Raw genomic sequence first — 20,494 nt, 5'->3', positions numbered from 1 at the left:
CTCAGCCTACAGCCTTCAGTTTTTAATTATTGTTTTTAGATGTTTATGGGGCGGGTGAATATCTGCTGGGCTGTTTCATATTACCAAGAGTAAATCACGTTCATTCTGTCTATTTATAAGTATGCTCCATCGATTTTACACTGCATTAGTTCTTCTTGTTTTATGGTGGCATCTTTGCAGACCATTTGCACACGGCACTAAACCTGCCCTGAGTGCAGGGGGGGCGCGCGCCTCTAATTTGTGGTCATTATTCAACACAACTATGAAACATTCTCGTATTTTTTTCTCTTAACAGAAACTATAAGAGATATTCAGGAGAAATGAGGCCCAGTGTGTTTATTTAAACATTTAAACTCGGAAACGAAACTCACCAACAGAGGAAACAAGACAGTCTTCAAGCGAGATTTGAGCAGTTCGCGAGATTTTTAGTTATCAGAGGAGACGACGGCAGTGAGTGTACATCAATACTGTCTGTGCATTGAGGAAGAGTGTCATTCCTCTGCAGGTGGAGGGAGCTTCTTCCACGATGGACCCGTCAGAGACGACCAGAAAACGTTTAGAAGACTTTTCTAGGTATGTGTTTCACCACACTGATGAATAATGAACTTTTTTTTTTCTTAAAGTAGTTAAGACATATTTAAAAGTTCACTCTTCAGTCACATATATTTGTGGAGCATGTTCACATTCACCTTAGATTTTTGGAGAGTTTTCTAGTTCTAAAAGAAAGCATAGTAAGAGATGAAGTCACTCCCATATAGCCTGACAGCCACTTTTGGTTTCACAGAAAACGAAAGGGTGCTGTGAAGAAGATGGCAGAGAGCTGGAAAGAAGCAGAGACTTTATCCTGCTCCATATGCTTGGACATACTGAGAAGCCCTGTGACTCTGCATTGTGGCCACAGCTACTGTAAGGACTGTATAAATGGTTACTGGAACCAGGAGGACCACCGTGGTGTTTACAGCTGTCCCCAGTGTAGACACACTTTCATCCCCAGACCTGTGTTGAACAAGAACACAGTGCTGGCTGATTTGGCAGGGAAAATGTCAGAGGCAGAAGCACCCACCCCTCCTGAGAAGGAAGTAGTGGGCCCGGGGGATGTGGAGTGTGATTTCTGCACTGTGAAGAAGCTGAAAGCTGTCAAGTCTTGCCTGGTGTGTTTGGCTTCTTACTGTGCCACTCACTTGCAGCCACATTACGAGTCTGCTGCTTTCAAAAGGCACAAGTTAGTGGAGGTGTCTGCCTCCATCCGAGAGAAGATCTGCTCCAAGCATGACAAGCTGCTGGAAGTCTACTGTCGCAGTGATGGCCAGTGTATTTGTCTGCTCTGTGTGATGGATGAACACAAAGGTCATGACACTGTTTCAGCCGCAGCAGAGAGGAAAGAGAAACAAGTAAGAATAATTGTTTTAGGCCACACTGGTGCTGCTGCAGTTGTCAGGGTTATATAGCTGGGAAAATGTATGTTAATGTACGTGGCTGTTAAGTGGAACACTGTTGCTTTACACCGCACGATATAATTTTGATTTTCAGAAACAATTTGGAAAGAAAAAACAAAGATACCAGCAGGGAATACAGGAAAAAGAGAAGCAGCTGCGACAGCTGAGACAGAACATGAAAGCACTGCAGGTGGGTTGTCTTGTACTAAATGCATGCAGTGTGTCCTGTATCCTTCTCATTTAAGGTCACTGACATTATTCATATTTTTTGTCTGTACCATCAGTGTTCTGGAGATGCAGCGGTTGATCAAAATGAGAAAGCCTTCGCTGAAATTGTCCAGATGGCGGAAAAAAGACGATGTGCCATGAAAGAGCTGATCGGAGTTCAGGTGAAGGCTGCAATGAGCCGAGCTGAGGCATTTGTGGACCGGCTGGAGAAGGACATCTCTGAACTGAGGAAGGGAGAGGATGAAGTGAAGCAGCTGTCAATCACTGAGGACCACATCCATTTCCTGCAGGTACACAGACAGTCAAACTGCAGTTTTTGGCACTTCTGCACTGGCTTCATTTTTCAGCCCCGGAGTTTGCTGCTTGGACAAACTGTGCAATACATAGTTAGAGTTTCGCGCACATCCTCTTAAACCCTTTATCCATTGTCACACTGAGTAAAGCCATGCCGTGCCGCTTTGCATTTCCATTGTCAGTTTAGACACGCCATGCCACGGCAAGCCACGCTGTAGATGGACCTTCTCTGGAGTAGGTCCAAAAGCTGGCCGGCTGCCCTCAAGCGGGTAGTGGTGACTGCATGCAACCCCTGATGACCGCCCCCCGCCCAAACAAGCGTGTGTTACGAGACTCTCCTCACCTCTGTCTGCAGGAAACCAGAGAGAAAGGCGCTTCTAACTGAATTTCTGTGGTTTGGGATTTAGTTTCTCTCCTGCATCCTGTTTTTACTTTCAATATCTGCTTTATTTAAGTTTATACATACCAAAATAACATGGGCCTTTCATTGTGCAGAATCTATAGGAAATGAAAAGTGTTATTACTGACTTAGCAGAACTTTGTTGGAGGATTTTCTTCAATAAGGACAAGTCTAATAATACAGCAGGGAGGAAAGTGAAAGCAGAAACAGCCACAGTGAAATGTTGATGAAGAGCTGCAGACAACAGGCTCTTACTGCATCTCTGCAAACACCTCCAACAGGTAAATTTCTTTTACCTGCCCTGCTGTGGAAAAACACACATCACATAAACTTCATCACTTAAGACAAGACTTCATTAGTTAAAGACACACCTTCAAAAAGGTAGTTCTGTTGTAATGGAAATGCAAATCCCTGCTGTGCTGGGCTGACGGCCCAAACCAGGCCAGCCCGTGACTGTCGAAAAGGGGCATAAGGCTGCCAAGCAAAACCCCTGTTTCCAGGATAATTGAAATGCTCAGTTGGGCTTCAGCTCATAAACTTTATCTTTACCTGCTCCAATTTTCATGCGAGTGCCCGATCAGTAGAGCATTTATGCATCTTTCAACAAAAATGAGAGGGAAGCAAGATGGCCCACTCCTCCGCTACTTCCATCATCAGCTCCGGCAGTAGCTCAGTCCATAGGGACTTGGGTTGGGAACCGGAGGGTCGCCTGTTCGATATGGAGCGTGGACTGGTGGCTGGAGAGGTGCCAGTTCACCTCCTGGGCACTGCCGAGGTGCCCTTGAGCAAGGCACTGAGTCCCCCAACCGCTCGGGGCGCCTCACCAAGGGCAGCCCCCTCACTCTGACATCTCTCCACTTTGTGCATGTATAGGTCCTGTTTGTGCATGTGTGTGTCTTTCGGACCTGTGTGTAATTGACAAGCAAGAGTGAAAACATTGAATTTCCCCTCAGGGGGATTAATAAAGTAAATAAACTTAAACTTAAACGTAAAAAAGGGTTTCATTCTTTTTTACCACCTGCCTGATGTGGCAAATGAGTAGCTAGATTTACTAGTCCACTGTGGCATTTTACTTGCCCCAGGTAATTGGGCAATCCTTATTTTTTAGCCTTTTTTAAACTTACATTGTGTTTCTCTTTTACGTGTTTCTAGCACTGCCAGTCCATCTTCGACGGTCCAGAACCTGACATGTCCTCTGATTTGAACATCCATCTACACACACCTTTTGACTTTGTGACAAAGGCTATTTCTAATGCGAGAGACGAAATGGAAAACATGTCCAAAGCGATTGCCGAGATATCTGAGACAAGTAAGAAAACACCAAATAATTTATGTTTCCTGACTGGAGTTATGCAACATTGACAACATTGACCAAAATGTTCTCATCATGTTTTCTGTTTTAGTTCAAGCTGATTCTGATCCTAAGACAAGACAGGAGTTCTCCCTTTGTGAGTCATTTATATTTTCCAAGTGCTTTCCTTTCAATGTATGTCACGCCTGCCACTGAATTATTATAACTTCTACATTTCAGATTCCTGCCACCTCAGTTTGGATCCCAACACAGCATTTGAAAACCTTTTGCTCTCTGAGGGAAACAGCAAAGTAACCTGGATAAAGAAAGCCCAGAAGTATCCATACCACCCAGAGAGATTCACCAAATATGACCAAGTGTTGTGCTCCGAAGGTTTATCTGGAGTTTGCTACTGGGAGGTTGAGTGGCGGGGGTCCAGGGTTGAGGTCGCTGTGTGCTACAAAGGGGCAGAGCTGGATGAAAGTGGCTTTGGATACACAGTTCAGTCCTGGTGCATTTCCCTTTCAAATACCGGTTGCACCTTTTGGCACGGTGGAAGCCCAACCAAAATATCCAACCATTGCTCCTCTACCGTAGGAGTGTATCTGAACCATAAGGTAGGGAGCCTGTCCTTCTACAGCGTGTCTGAATCTGGTCAAATGATGCTCCTTCACAGAGTTCACACCACATTTTCCCAGCCTCTGTACCCTGGGTTCATGGTCTCCAAAGGGGCCTCAGTCAGGATAATGTCACCAAAGTAAAAGGCATCCACTGTCAAGGTTGCCCAAGTGACACGTCAGTATTACAGTTTGGTCATTCTTTAAATACCAGTAGTGTTAAAGGGGCGTTCAGTCCAGTCAAGTGTTGCCTTGTGATCGTTGCTTATTGTTTGATTATAATCTGTAAAATGTTTTATTTGCAAGCAAAATGCTGAAGGTAAAAAGGTGAGGTTTCTGTGTGTATCTTACATGTTTCTCATCCTGTAATTACTCAATTTAAACTGTAAATTCAGCATTTTATTACTCGTGATTGTTAGTAAATAGATATACAAATGTTCATAACAGAAGCCTTGCTATGTGTTTATTATGTTAATACAATCTTTAAACATTCAGTGTTACGTAAATAGTTTTACCCAGTTACCAGAAAAAAAGGTTGGCATTGTATGTTTCTGCAAACCATGGATTACATTTGCACATGATTCCAATCCTTGCTGGAAAGGCAATACTGTACCTGTAAAAAAACAACTGGTTTTCATGCCACTATTCTACAAACACCCATATCTGGCGCCTAAAAAGCTGCTGAAAACACAGCCCAGGACTTGCAAAATCACAACTGGTTTTGTTTGTTGGTCTTGAACACTGGTCTGCAGCTTGACAGGCGTCTTGAAGAGGTTAATTGGGACTTATAGTACTTGTGTGTCAGCTCTGTGTAGAGCGTATGGGATTTATACTTCTGCGTTGAATCAAGATTGTATCTACGGCATAGGCTCTGTGTCGACGTAGAGCCTACGCCGTACACTACACCTCCCCAGATATGTAACCACACGTGTAACCACACCATTTCCCTCAGTGGAAACAAAGCTTTTGTTTAATTTAATTTCACAGATAAGAACCAATTAGTTGTGAAGACAGAAAGGCCTCCACAAAATAGCATTTTAAATCTTGTGTGTGATTTATCCTGGCTTCATATGAGTAGAGGAAATCTCCGCTACTTGCTAGGCTAATTTATACAGTGTTAAATGCTACAGGCTTATGCTAATAATATTAGCATGTTGTATTTGTTTGAAAAACATGTTTAACATAAGACAGTTTTGTCGGGGGACCTTGTGAGCTGTAATGGAACCAAATTTTGATACGTTACATTTGTTAAATGTTGCTGTCGTTCCTGACTTCATATGAGTAGAGGTCTGCTAGCCACGAGGCTAATTTATACGATGTAAAATGCCATCAACTGCCATCCGCCATCTCCTCAGCCTCCTGATGACAAAGTCAGCTGATTTAATACACCACTTTAGAAATGTTGATATGATACATATGAAACCTGCAAATGTAACATAATCATGGTTTGCAGAAATGTACAATGTCAACATAATCTTCTGGCAGCTGGCCTGTTCATTCTAAGTAACTGAATAATGCAAATAATGGTATGAACATGGAGGTATTGCACAGTAAATCAGCATGCAAAAATAAGCAGTGATTGCTTGTTTGCTTCATAATTTTATACCCTGGAAATGTCCTGGTGTATAGTTTAATAAGGATAAATTATATGTTTTGTCAATCCAAATACTTATGGCAGCATTAGTATGGGCCCATGTGAGGCACACTAGTTGTGCTTCTAGCAAATAAGTACATTTATTAGGAATCCATATCTGTTGGTTAGTCAGGGTGCATCAGCGTGCTGTGTTGTCTACCACATTTTCTGTGTTACTGCTATGACCTGATGGTACCAAATAAATACATTTTCATATCCTACACACTGGGGGTTAACTAAGTTTTGTAAATGTAATCCTTTAATCAGGTCATGTGCTGACATGACATGAAATGTGCCTAAAGTTGCAGTAACACATTTACACACTCAGTGTGTTAGCTACTGTAACAGTTAGCTCTTTACACATCCAGCAGACAAGGACCAACATTAGCATTTATTTATCATGTTTCCAGCCACCTTATGAGTTTAAGTCCAATATTCACTTTACTTTTAGCACTATCTTGTTTCCACCAACTGCTGAAACTGAACTTTCTTCAGAACTTTATGATAAACTCTCTTTTTTAATGTGTGTTTAAAAATAACTACAGATTACAAGGCTACTTTGACACAAGCAGAATTTGAAACCACATGCAGCTAATGTTTGACTTTCTGATAATGCGGTCATGCACTTTGCTCTGCACTAACACACACACAGACCAGTCAGCACAGGCAACATTTGTGTCACTGAGAGCAAGCTGCCAACAAGCCACTCCTCCGTCAGGGAAAATGAAACTAACTCCGTCAGTCTGAGCAGAGGAAAATGGCCTATAGTCAGGAATTGTTCGACTGCTCCATTTGTTTACAGCTACTGGAGGATCCAGTGACGACGGCCTGTGGACACAGTTACTGTATGAACTGCATCTATGGCTTCTGGGATGTACATAATAACAAAGGAAGGAGTTACAGCTGCCCTCAGTGCAGGCAGACCTTCAAGGCGAGGCCTGTTCTGAAGAGGAACACACTTCTGGCTGAGCTGTTGGAGGCACACAAAGGGACAAAAAATCAAAATGCTGCTGCTGCTGCTGCTGCTGCTGAGGATGATGACACCTTTGCTGCACCTGGTGATGTGCAATGTGATGCTTGCACAGAAAGAAAAAGAAAAGCTTCCATGTTCTGTCTCGTGTGTTTGGCTTCGTACTGTGAGATCCATCTGAAGCCTCACTTTGAGGTGCCACCGCTAAAAAAACACAGTCTGATTAAAGCCTCTGCAAGAGTCAAAGAAAGCATCTGTGTTAGTCATGACAAACTTCTGGAGATCTACTGCCGCACGGATCAGCAGTTCATATGCCTGCTGTGTGTGATGGATGAACACAGAGGCCATGATACGGTGGCAGTGGCAGCAGAAAAGTGTGATATGCAGGTTTGTAAGTTCAGCCCCATGCTGAAGTTATTTGTTGACTGTCCTTTTAATGTCACTGAGGCTCTGTAAAGCAGCTGGATTTGTGTTTTAACAGAAACAACTGGAGCGGACTAAACAGGAAATTGCAGACAGAGTGCTGAATTCAGAGAGGAAAATGGCACAGCTGAGGGGGGCTGCAAACTTTTTAAGAGTGAGTGCACACATAAGTACTTCTTCTATTATTTCTCCATTATTCATCAATACATTTCTATATTTTCAAAATGTTGATAATCATAGTTCCTCGATTGCTGTCAACAGACGGAGAAAAGAGGAAAGGGTGTGGTTTGAACTGTGTTGGGCAACAGTTTTTCCTGCAGGGGAATCGTCTCTCTTTGCATATGTGTTCAACAGAGTGTAAAACAATACCAAAAACGTTGAGCCTCAAACACTGGAAAGAATGCTGAAGATGAAATGCTGAAGAAAACCAGGATTGATGCAGACTGTCGCCTATCTATAGGGACAACAGCAGGAGGAACGTTAATGGGTGGAGTGGCCAGTGATTCCAAACGTTTTTGGCTTGTGACCTCTTAAAGCATGAGTTCTTGCCAAGAGTTGGGTCAGGTGACATAACAACATGTCTTTCTGGTAAATGTGAAGATAGGCCTACAACCAGTGGCTGGATAGCAATAGTGTAAAACTGGGAACAGAGCGAAGCATCTAGCCTGGCTCTCTCCAAAGGTAAACAAATCTGTAAAAGTTAGCCACTAAATGTAACTGTGAGGTTACTAGGCAACCAGTGTAGGCACTAGGCTAATGCTGTGTTCACACTACGAGCAACACATCAACAGACTACCCGTCATTTGTAATGGAAGCTGATGACATGGAGCCACAAACTGACACCTGACACTTGTTGCTGCGACAGGTGTGACACGCTACAAATCAAAATGTAGCTGACCTCAACTTTTTTAAAGTGTCAACCAATAATGTTTTTGTGTCTAGCTGTGGTACTGTGTTATTCACATATAGCCTACCTAGATACTGGCTGCCAAGAGGGCACCTATTCATTCCAGTGGAGCTGCATACGCCAAAAAAAGTTTGTAGCTTCCAGGCTTACTTCTGTGGCATGCGGCCCACTGAATTTGTGCCGTGGTGTTGCTCCTGCTGGACTTGCCCGTGAGTTTCCACTCAGCTCGACTTAAAGGGCCAGTGTGTAATATTTGGCATGGTTTATTGTCAATCTGAATCTGAATCTGAATATTCTACCCATTAATATGTTTATACAAGTGTATAATCGCTATAAAATAAAATTCGTTTGGTTTTCGTAGCCTTATAATTATGCTTTTATATATATATGTATATATATATATATAGCAAGGGCCTTGCTTTAGAGAGGTCGCCATCTTGCGCCGCCATGTATGTAAGGCAGCCCGAGTGGACAATCCAGCCAGCCAGAGAACGCGTTTCGCGTGTATAAATGAACCAAAGAAGACAGCGGAAGGAAGGAAGAAGGAGGAGGAAACAGCAGAGAGTGTTAGTAGTTCGTCGATAGAGAGTAGTGAAAAGTTTTTTTAGTTAGAAAGTTTGCGAATGGACCACACTTTCCACGCAACAGGAGAGAATGAACCCGAACCGTCATCTGCGAGGAAAAGAAGACGCAACTTCACTCCTTGTGATGCACTCTCTGCGGCGCTTTTCCTCCTGATGATATATCTCCCCAACGATGGTAGCAGTAGCACCGAATCCCATTCTGTGCATTCAGCCTCTCTTCTCGCCCACTCAGCATCAAACACATGGAGTTCCTCGTCTGTATGCTCCGGCTCAAACAGGTATGGCTCTGGGTCTGTGTCCGCTACAAGAAACTCTTCAAAATCGCGTTCAAAGTCGTCCATTGCAGCTACTATAGTCCGGAGATATCGCTAGGCTAAATAAACAGCTGAGCTCTGTTTACCGGCTACGCTGTCAGTCAGTGTGCGGGCTGGAGATTGGTGGAGCAGAGAGGGGAGGGGGGTCCCCACTCTGAATGGTAAACAAGTATGTGTGTAAAGTTATGAAGTGTGTGTGTTACGCTAGAAGAGTCAGAGTTTGGGACGGAGTCTTTTACCCCCTGGAGTGTTACCAGAGTTTCTGGAGTGCTCAAATAAACGGGCCTTTTTCCCGAATGCTCCTCTGGTCTCCTGCTCATGAGGGATTCATTACAATATCGTAACATGGCTTAGATTTCTAAATAAACATTCACCTTGTCGCTAGATAGACCTACTCCTGAAAAACTCGTGCGCAAGGCTTTTTGTCCCTACGAGGCCACCGTCATTTACCCGACGGGAGGGGTGAGCGAGTGAGACCTGCAATCTAGAATTTGACCACTGATGTCACTGTTTTCAACCCATTTTACACACTGGCCCTTTAATTGTGATGACAACCCAGATTTTTATAATGATTTTCCCCAACTCGAGGAACGTTTTACAAATATAAAACCTCCAGTGATCAAAAATTGATAATAGAGACATAATTGGCCCTGTTGGCATTTCAGGGTTCCTGTCAACAGTTTACATAGGGTGACCATATTTTGATTTCCAAAAACATTCGGCACATTTGGCCGGCCATGACATAGCCTACTTAAATGATACTCGCAGTTTACTCAAAGATGCCTTATAATTTTAATATATTTAAAATTTATATGTATGGATAGAAAATTAAGTTACATTACAAAATAATATCTCTCAAAGACAGAAATTCAGATAGGCCCCAATAGGGACACATACACACACTAGAGTGTGGCGATCCGAGCCCGACAGTACCCGACAGGTCGGGCCGGGTTTGGTCAAAAACGTAGCTATAAATTGTATTCGGGCTCGGGTCGGATTCTGTCAGTTTTCAGTGAAAATGTAGTGTAAAAATAAATAAAATCCTATTGTCTGTCCTGTTTATTGCTTGGGCACTGTTATTTACGTGACAACACCTGAACATAACACACACAGACACACATTGGCTGTTTGTTTCTACCTCTCCCCTCGCTGGAAGTCTCGGACCTCCAGCCGCCCGCCTCCACCTTGATTAAACGCTGAAAATAAAATAAAAGAGGGAGACAGGTTTTTCCTATTTTATCTTCTTTTGTTTTATTTCTCCCTCTCCCTTCCCTGGAAGCGTCGGACCTCCCGCCTCCCGCTCCCGTCTCAAACACGGAGGTCTCCCTCTCCGCTGAGCACGCCCGGCCTGTTAGATAGCCTGTAACCGTAACAACTGTGTGACACAAACTCAGTGCTTTGGTCATTAAATAATGTCGGGCTCGGTTCGGGTTCGGACAGAAATATGCGGCCCGTGCCGTACTCTAACACACACACACACAAACACACGGAAAACCGGACATTATCATCAGTTTATAAAAACCGCCCGGACGCCCCGGACGGGACATGAAAAGTGGACATGTCCGGGCAAAAGAGGACGTTTGGTCAGCCTAGTTTACAGACGTCTCTTTTACAATGGTGGCCTATGGGAAAAATGCTTTTTGGGCTGCAGGGGATTTTTTCGTTGCAATACTGCAAGTGGCCACTTGGGAAAATCGGCTGCAAGACTGAGTTGCTTTCCTCGAGGCCTGAGTCCGATACTTGTCGCTGCACAAGAAAGTGACACGCTCCAAATAAAAGTTGAGCTGGCCTCAACTTTTTCAGCATCCAATGATGCGTTAACAAATTGTGTTCTTATTTCTACCTGTGTTGTTTAGCAAAGTCAGCTGATGCTTTGCTAGCTTTCTGTGCATTGTGGTGCACATGGGGTGCTATGGGACGGCAAAATGTGATGTTAAACTGGGGCTCAGACCTTGATCAAAACCATAGATATTTCTTTGACCAGATACAACCTTAAGATGACATTTAGTCATGGTGCTTAATGGCTAGTAGGAGACACACATGCCGATGTAACTTTGTTATTGGGTGTTTCAGCATTTGAGTTGAACAGTGTGACCAGCTACACTATTGGTGACACGTCGATGATGTAGCTGGTAACGCTGTAGTGTTGTGTGAACACAGCATGCTAAGCTAAGCTAAGTGTCTCTTGCATCTTCATATTTATTATTCAGACATGGAAGTAGTATCAATCTGCTCACCCAACTCCAGGAAAGAAAACAACTGAGCTATTTGCTTCTTCCAGTTACATGTGTGTTAATTTGTCTTCATGTTTATAGGTCCAAGGAAAATTAGCTCTGTTTAAAAAGTGTTTAAAAATCAATATAGTGAACAATACATTTATTTCCCCTGATTTCCTAGCCTGTTTATCAACTTGCAACACTTAAGATGTATCTTGTGACCCCTTGAAAGGGTCCAGAACCCCAGGTTGAGAACCACTGACCTACACAACTATCACAGACCCCCTAACCCCCCAAAACATCCAGTTACTTTTCATATGTTGCAGGGTAATTGAAGGAAGTGTAAAGTAGCCACAGGACTATGGTTTTATGCTGTAACACAGAGTGTCATCAGTCATAACAGGAAACTGATGCATGTTTCCTACAAGGATGCTGCATGGGAGGCGTGTGATGAAGCTGAGCGACTGTGTGTGGAACGCATCCTTCTTTTCGTCCGCTCTGTGGAGAGGAAGCGTTCTGAGATGAGAGAGAAGGTCGGAGAGGCAGAGAAAGCTGGAGTGGACTGGACCAACAATCATCTCAGGCAGCTGGAGCGTGAAGTGTTAGCGCTGAGGAGGAGAGAGGAGAAGCTCAACCAGCTTGCTCTAACAGAGGACCCCGTTCAGTTTCTGCAGGTGATGACATGTTTAGAGTCTTTGGACGTATATACCGTTTTGTATCTAATTTAAAGAAAATGATCATAAGTCATAAAATGTGTCTTGTGCAGGGTTTCCAGGCCCTGGGTGACCTCCCTGTGTTCACAGACTCACAGGATGGACTTGACATGCTGTCAGACTTTGTCACTGCACAGACAGATAACCTGAAGAAAATGTGTGACAAAGAAAAGAAAGAATTGTTCAGTCATTGTGAAGATAATCTGTGTAAGTGTGACCACTTTGGATCTCTAAAACGTATAATAAGTTTTGTCTGAGTATTTCCTGTTTTTGTATCAACACAGTGATCGGGGTTTTTTTCTTTTCAACACAGTGTCAAAAATGCCACAGTTGCGTGAGGAAATACCATCGAGGAGTTACCTTTTGACCAGATCTAAGAGTAAGCATGATGGTAATTCATTTCAGCACCAACATACATTAAAGCTTCAGAGAGTTAACAAGTGTCTCATCTTTCCCTGCAGACTCCACAGTGGAGGTGGATCCCAACACAGTAGCTGCATGTCTCTGCTTGTCTGACAAAAACAGAGAGATATCGTGGGGTGAGAGGGACCAGGCTCATCCTGATCACCCCGACAGATTCACCTTCCTTCACCAGGCTCTGTGCAAAAATAGCCTCATGGGCATCCACTACTGGGAGGTGGAGTGGGATGGTGGCATTGTCGATTTGGCAGTGTCGTACAAAGGCATTGCAAGAAAGGGCTCAGGGAAAGAATGCTGTTTTGGCCACAATGATCTTTCCTGGAAATTAACCTGCACTTCGTCCGGCTGCACGTTTTGGCACAATAATCTCCACAAAGGCCGAATTCCCCCGGTTCTCTCCCGCAGAGTGGGCATACATCTGGATTACGAAGCAGGAACACTGGCCTTCTACAGTGTGTCTGACAGGCTGACACAGCTGCACCAGATCACGACCACCTTCACTGAATCGCTCTATCCTGGGTTCTCTGTTGATTTGGGAGCAACACTGAAAATATGCAACATGTAAACCAGTCGTAATACATGTTTGTGCAGGGCCACCTGCACATTTATTCAGGGATAGAAAAAAGCACAAGCGTAGAGATGATATTAACACATGCAAAACTTTACATAGTTGTGTGTGTCTGCGTTAGAGTGCGTAGAACTGTAGTTTTGTAGTGCACAGGATGCACCACCAGAGGTCAGTCTCTACTGGTGGAACAAGCAGCTGAGATGAGGAAGATGGCAACTCAAGAGTGGCGGGGATAACGCTACAGGACTGGGAAAAATGAAAAAAGACTCTGCCCCGTTTTGCCGCATGTAACTTTATCTTGACATGACTTCCTCCGACTACAAAAGCAGTTTATTAGCCACATGATTTTACTCAACACATCGACTCTGTTCAGCTCACTGAGCGCGTTTACATGCACACTAATAAACCGATCATTATCTGATTTCTGGAGTTACCTGATTATTCAAGTGGTCATGTAAACAGCATAATCCGATAGGCTTTATCAGATAAAAGCCATTATCTGATTATGAGAAATCAGATAAACACACCTAGCTTTTTCCCCAATAGTCAGATTATTCGGTGCATGTATACCCTTTAATCTGGTTTCTTTCAGGTTTTGCTATTTTATACTCCCACTCCACTACATTTTAGAGGGAAATATTGTACTTTCTACTCCACTACGTTAATCTGACAGCTTTTGTTTCCTTTCCGATAAAGATTTTACATAAAATAATATATTTTTATATTCTCAGTGTTTAAATTGTCACTTTTATTTTATCTTACTTCTATGTTATGCACTTTGTGTGACAAGTTTATATACAATACACTTGTATATTGCACTTTGCAGTACTTTTACTCCAAATCTACCCAAAGTATGTAAAATTGGCTCCACATTGATAAACTACACATTAGAATGCTCTCACATGTATTTGTTAATGATAAAAACAAACAGTACTGTAAGAATATAAGCTGTCAGCATGATGAGTGCTTTATTTTGCAAATATATGACTTGCGTACTTTTCGAGGTTTTTCAAGGATAGGAGTACCTACTGTAACAGGAAGTTTAAGTTTTATGTCATGTACTTGGGGAGAAATCCAACTGAAGGACTGAATCATGTAAACCAGGTTTTTCTGATTATCAGATTATTGAAGTGCATGTAAATGCGTTAAATCGGATTATTACCATTACCTGATTATTCCCAGTTATCTGATTATTGTGCGCATGTAACCGTGCTCACTGATGTGTCTGTATCCACCGTAGCAGCAGGTGTCATCTGGTCCATCTATTCATTATTCTGTGGGCCATAAGCATTTAAACATAGCAAGACTTGGCCAAGAACACCTACTGCATACTAGAAACACAGCATTGTAGGCTAGACGATGACATACACGATACTGATTTTTAACCCAAACACTGTCATATACTGTATACCCCAGTGAAATGTCAGGAAGGTATGAAGTCTTGAAGAAAATAGACACTGCCCAAACCTGGTAAGGTACCATATTTGAGTCATTTTAATCTTGATTATAAAGCAAACTACTGAAAACTGGAAATTTCTTCTGTTATATTTTGTCTTTTTTTTCTTGAATGTTGCCAAAAACTGTATCAAAAGTATGTTTTTCTTCAGTAATAAAAGGCAACTTTTTTTTACATGAGGTAGTTCACTAAACTTTGCATTGTTTCTTTTACAGACCTTTATAGTTAAAATATATTTCTTTATTTGGTTCTATACATTGTACAATGAAATGATTTTCCTTCAAGCCTATAACTGATCTATAAAGTGGCCTTGAATAGATGATTTCTCAGTAACATGTAAGAGCTTGGAAAATGAAGGCTGTATTTTGTCTCCTGTCAGGGTTTGTTATGTTGCTATGTTGGGGGACCACAATGGAAATAAGTGATTTAGGGTTGTGTTGTAATCCTTGATGATTGTAACTAGTGCTGTACTCATTCTGTATTTTAAGTGATCAAACAAAGCAGACTGATCTTGCTTTAGTTTAATGGTTTTAAATAAAAGACCATGCTTTCCAAATGATTTGCAAATGTATCTCACTCATTCATTCACTCATACACAACCCATGCTCACAGGAATCAAATAACACTTCACAGTTACAATAAGGAGCATATATGCACAATTTCTGTCATTACATTGATCGTAGATACAACAAACATTATGTACATTCCATTTAATTTATTTGTACAGTCAAGCCCACAGTTTCCCAGGTTACAGGTTTTAACATTAAAATGCAGCGCCAGCGCCACCAACAGAACATATAATAATGAAAACAGTCATAAAATAGATTCAATGGAGGTGTTTGTGTAGGAGCGATCCACGGTGTCGTAAAACCTCAGACAGGCCTTGTAATGCAGCAGCTTCTCAGTCAGAGGGCTGATGGTCAGCGCTTTGCCCCGCACACTCAGGTCTATGTATCTGAATAACAGCAGTGAGAGTGACAGTGTTCATTATGCAAAAATAATAATGTCATTGTAGCCTATATTTTACCACATAGATAATACTGTACCTGTAAGATACACTCCAAAACACGAGGGTATTTATAGCCATCAGTGTTGCCAGGAGAAAGAAGAATCTCTCCAGATTCCCATCATGCAATATGTTTGGGTAGAAGTTACCTGTAAAAGAGTGTCAGTGTAGTCACATTAGCATCTTATGCTAAAGATCATTTTGTATTTCAATCCAAGTCCACTGTCAGTATTATTTGTTATTGGAAGAAATCATGCAGTACAGTATGTGTACTCATTTTACCTCCAGAGATAAAGTACACCAGCTGAATGATGAAGGCTCCCAGAAAGCAGCCCCCTCCATAGGACAGAGTGAGGAAGTGCAGGGAGATGCCTCTGATGTGGCTCGGGGTCAGCTGGAAAGATATAAGGGAGCCTGCCAGACAGGAAGTGACAGCAGAAATACCTGATCATTTTCAAGTGGCTTCATTGTCTGAGACATTGCTGTTGAGTTTTCCACTGTATGTCTTTGGTGCTTTGAACACCACAAGCCGGGTGCCATGTAGTTTCATTATATTTGAGAAAAGGCAGACATCTCTACGGCCGATATCTCCAACACTCTGCCACTCACACCAAAACAATCTAGACTAATAAACAGCACTACAGGTAAGAGGAATAATATGTGTTTTTGATATCGGGGTGAACTGTCCCTTTAACACTGTCACTCACATGCGGGCGTGACGAGAGCCTCTGCGAGACCAAGTAGGATGTACTGAGGAGCCAGCTGGAAACACGGCATGGACGACACTTGCAGAACTTTTCCAGACAGTGTCTGCTCCACCAGGGGATACGCCTTCCTCTGCAGCTCAGACAAACCTGCGACCAGGACCGACAGAGTGGCACATGCATGGCCCAGAGCTGGAAGGGGAGGATGGACAGGGAGGGGTGATGTGAGAGGGGGCTGCAGAATAATTACGGGAGGAAAGAGGGAGGATAGGAGAGGCAGGGGAGCAAGAGAGACATTAGAGTTATGTGGGCATTAGTGAAGATGTGCATGTGGGCACATAGAGATACTCACTTATGACTTTTGCAGGTGCCAGAGGAGTTTTTTCCATGGAGAGGTAACAGGTGGTCACACACTCGATCAGCGGGGCTAAGAGCAGCAGAGGGAGGATACTGATCACATTCATGGTGCCGATGGGCAACAGGAGGGTGTTCAGGTGGAGGTTTGAGTTCATCGTCTGTATGTAGTAACCTGACGGAATCTGTTGGAAACATATTCTTAGCTGCATGTGATAAAACATGGACATGATCCTTTTTCATACTTCATGATGACGACCCTTTATATTCCCAGTGACCTGCCTGTGTGATGCAGGCTCTGTAAAGCAGCTGGAGGCCATACAGAGGAAAGAGCTTGGCCAGGACTTTGACGTTCTCTACGTGTGTTTCACTGTAACAACCACCGTTGTTCTCCTTGGCCCGGTCCAGCCAAGATCCCACATCTCCGCTCAGGTGACGATAGTGGAGGCAGCACATCTTGATAGAGTTCAAGAAAACTCCCAGTGTGGTCAGTAATGATCCACCTGTGGGATGACAGACACATGAAGGAACAGAAGACTTATTGGTGCGATTCGTTACAAGTCAACATGCTGTGTCTACAGTATATTTACAAGTACTGTATACTGTAATAACTGAATAATTTCATGTCTTTTTTTGATGTACAGTATGTTACCTTTCTTGGGTTTATAGGTGAGTTTGTTCCGCATCATGTGTATGGCGATCAGAGCCAGCAGCACGGAGGTGAAGGGGATAAGGAAGCCCAGATTTTTGGCCACAGACTGCTGGATGTAGGCAATACCCAGAAACACGATAGTGGAATTCAGGTTGACCAACCAGTAGAACCTAAACATAAATAACACACAGATCACACTCAAGTTCATCCTGAGCATAATGATTGCAGATCCCACCAAATTACATATGAGTAGACACGTTAATTTTTAGCTGTGGGATATAAAGGGATATAGGGATAGAAATTTGGTCTGAGGTGGTAGTGGGCTGAGCCTTGAAGCTAGTGTGGGAAACCAGTCTATTGGTAGGCTACCAACTCTGTTGCACTAGCTTGTCGGGAAGGGAGTTAGATAATGCTGAAAAGTTAGGCTAAATTTTGGCGAGGGAAAAACTGCCAAGGGCATTTTCACAGGGGTCCCTTGACCTCTCACCTCCAGATATCTGAATGAAAATGGGCTGTATGGGTACCCACGAGACCCATGCAGTTTTGTGCAAAAAAAAAAAGCCACGTCTCTGAGTACAAATATGTTATTTTTGCCTATTATAAAAATGGTGTATTTACATTCTGCGTACTGGGGTTCCTTAACAGTATTGGAATTGCATAAATTGGGTATGACCGGGATGCTGAGATTCATGTAACTTCAATGAGCCCAGTTTAATTCTTGTATGATAATGCTAGTCACCCTAGCAGCCAATGCATTGTACCTTGGTCATTCAGAGGATGTATGGCTTTCATAAGTATATTGACAATAAATGGGTTTCTCAGCAGTTTCCAGAACAGACATGCCCACCATCAAATCGCCAAAAATGTAGTTCAAACGTTTTTGATACCTAATCACAGCATCATTTTTTATGGTGGTCCTCTAAGTCTAAGTGTCTTAATGTGATATTTTGGAGATGTTTTCCATTTTTATCAACTCTCAAGTGGTCAAAAATGCCTTGATTTAGCATAAAAATCTGTGAAACAAATGGTATTATCGCAAAAATTGCTGCAACAACTTAAAACTTATGAATGAGCATGTGAATGGCCATCACATATTTCTGTCATAATATTCTAAGCCCCTGAATAGTTACCTAAGCAAAACACAATGTGTATTACATATCTGTGACTAGAAGAACTTGACACACAGTGCTCAGACACATCTGAAATGAATCTTTAGGTTTCCAGCTTTCAGATCATGTACACCACGTCTATGTGGCGCATATACTTTTGGCATGCTAATGATCTCCTGTTCCTCATTTAAAAAAAAAAAAAAAACAAGAAAAATCTGTCAGTGGTGGGTCTCAGAGGTTTAAGTCTAGACTAAAATATCTCAACAACTACTGTATGAATTGCCATTACATTTTGTACAGGTGTTCATGGTCCCCAGAAGATAAACCACACCAACATTGGTGATCCTCTGACTTTACCTCTAGTGACACCATGAATGTTTGTTTTTTAGTAAAATATCTTTACAACTATGAACTGGATTCCAGTGAGGTTTGGTACAAACATGTTTCCCTAACGATGAGCTGTAATAAAATGGGTAATTGTTAAGTTTTCATCTCACACCATCATTAGGTAACTTTAATTTCTGACATTACTGACAAATTAACTCCACCATCACCCAAGGCCCACTTGTGAAGCATTAGAGTTCTTGTTTGTTCTTACATGATGATGAAACTGATCATAGTAATAATTTCAATAGGTTGTTTGGAGTCTGATCATTGACTAACCAAGTAAATGACTGTACTGAGATGGCAACACCACCCACCAGTTGAAGAAGGACAGGAGCTGGTGCTGATTGTAGCACTGCAGGCTGTAGGCTCCCATTGGACAGAGGATGGCCCGGATGCCTCCGATGCCCAGCGCAGCAGCCAGGAGGCCGGTGTAGAACAAGATCTGCTGATCCCGAGGCTCCAGCTGGTGCGTCATGTGATGAGTGTCAATGTAGAAATCTTCAAATGGAAATGCCACCACGGGCAGCATGGCTGTGCCTAGAAAGCACGATTACAGGTGATCTCAAACAAGAGTGTGACTTCACAGAAGCAGAACCGTGACTCAGCAATTTACAGTAATAGAGTTACTAATACTCCTAAAATGAGCTCACAGTGAAGGTTAAGATTCAACGTGTTAGATATATTTATGCATCTTTCTTGTTTATTTGACATATTAAGATGAATATTGTCTTTTAAATTGGCAGATTTGACTTTGCTCACATTACATTACATCTTATCTCACATTATAACAGAGATATGCTGTCCATTCCCTCACATCAGACGAGATGTACAACCCTTTAACTGTGTCTTACCAAAGAAGTGAAGGAAAGCACACAGATAGAGCACCTTGGTCCTTCCCAAGCAGGTCTCTGCAAACCACCCAACCAGAACAGGGGTCAGGGTGCTGGCTCCTATAAAGCACAGGTTGACTGTCGCAGCCAGGTAGTTATCATAGCCCAGCTTCACGGTGCAGAACAGAATCATGTTGCAAACAATCCCAAAGAAAGTGAATCTCTCACACAGCTCCACCAGCAGCACACAGATGATAACTTGGAGCTTCTTGCGGGACTTCCTTGGGGTTCCAGTGTCTGGACGAGGGGTATGTGACAGTCGACGCAGTTGGCCTCTGCCCTCTGGCAGTCTCTGCAGGTCTCCTTCCACCATGCCACCTGGCCAGCTAGCTGGCTGCTGGTCTGCTAGGCTGGCTGGATACAGTCAGTACTGAACCACACAGAGCTCTGAATGAGATCTCCTTCCCTTCAAGGACAGGACCAGCAGAGGCCAAAGCTGGAATCCCTCACCCTGCTGTGACTCTGGAGACACGTAGGACTAGACACACCTACCTGCATCAGCCTGTGTCATGATCTTACTCAGAACTGTGGATACCTCACAGGGATCTGACACAGTATGTAAAATAACATCCAGGATTGATGGATGGGAGCGACGTGGAGAGCATCCCAGAAATATATATATAATTACCAACAAGACGTGGCTGTTGTGTTTCTCATCAATGACTAAGAGCAATGGTGGAAAGTCACAAAGTACAATTATTCAAATACTACTTAATTACAGTTTTGAGGTACTTCTCAGCTTTTACTTTCATTTGTAACTAAGTATTTTCACGCTGTTGTGTTGCTACTTTTACTTTTATGTAGAAGATCTGAGTACTTCTTCTATTGTAAACTAATTGTAGGCCGTTGGCACGTAATTAACAAAATCATGTTTATCTGAAATTTAATTGTTTGCAATGAATAGAATAATCAATTAAATAAT

At 42.7% G+C, this 20,494-nt stretch overlaps 3 protein-coding genes across 3 annotated transcripts; 2 read left to right on the top strand and 1 right to left on the bottom strand.

Moving 5' to 3' along the window:
• Positions 1-228: 228 nt before the first annotated feature.
• On the top strand, positions 229-6,118 carry LOC117262681 (E3 ubiquitin/ISG15 ligase TRIM25-like). The gene is made up of 7 exons (XM_033635752.2): positions 229-573; positions 785-1,391; positions 1,531-1,626; positions 1,721-1,954; positions 3,511-3,667; positions 3,762-3,806; positions 3,890-6,118. The coding sequence occupies exons 1-7, from the start codon at positions 527-529 to the stop codon at positions 4,408-4,410; spliced, it is 1,707 nt and encodes a 568-aa protein (XP_033491643.1). The 5' UTR covers positions 229-526; the 3' UTR covers positions 4,411-6,118.
• A 134-nt stretch (positions 6,119-6,252) lies between these two features.
• On the top strand, positions 6,253-15,026 carry LOC117262076 (E3 ubiquitin/ISG15 ligase TRIM25-like). The gene is made up of 6 exons (XM_033634743.2): positions 6,253-7,256; positions 7,351-7,446; positions 11,742-11,987; positions 12,080-12,233; positions 12,340-12,405; positions 12,488-15,026. The coding sequence occupies exons 1-6, from the start codon at positions 6,657-6,659 to the stop codon at positions 13,009-13,011; spliced, it is 1,686 nt and encodes a 561-aa protein (XP_033490634.1). The 5' UTR covers positions 6,253-6,656; the 3' UTR covers positions 13,012-15,026.
• On the bottom strand, positions 14,082-19,910 carry slc15a5 (solute carrier family 15 member 5). The gene is made up of 9 exons (XM_033635721.2): positions 19,534-19,910; positions 18,997-19,219; positions 17,187-17,356; positions 16,817-17,037; positions 16,533-16,719; positions 16,184-16,372; positions 15,759-15,890; positions 15,517-15,625; positions 14,082-15,425 (listed from the first exon to the last, which is right to left on the bottom strand). The coding sequence occupies exons 1-9, from the start codon at positions 19,883-19,885 to the stop codon at positions 15,284-15,286; spliced, it is 1,725 nt and encodes a 574-aa protein (XP_033491612.1). The 5' UTR covers positions 19,886-19,910; the 3' UTR covers positions 14,082-15,283.
• Between the last annotated feature and the right edge of the window lie 584 nt (positions 19,911-20,494).

Source organism: Epinephelus lanceolatus, chromosome 5 (assembly GCF_041903045.1).
Source record: "Epinephelus lanceolatus isolate andai-2023 chromosome 5, ASM4190304v1, whole genome shotgun sequence".
Lineage (NCBI taxonomy): Eukaryota > Metazoa > Chordata > Actinopteri > Perciformes > Serranidae > Epinephelus > Epinephelus lanceolatus.
The sequence above is the reverse complement of the archived record's forward strand: the minus strand, read 5'-3'. Positions and strand labels throughout refer to the sequence as shown.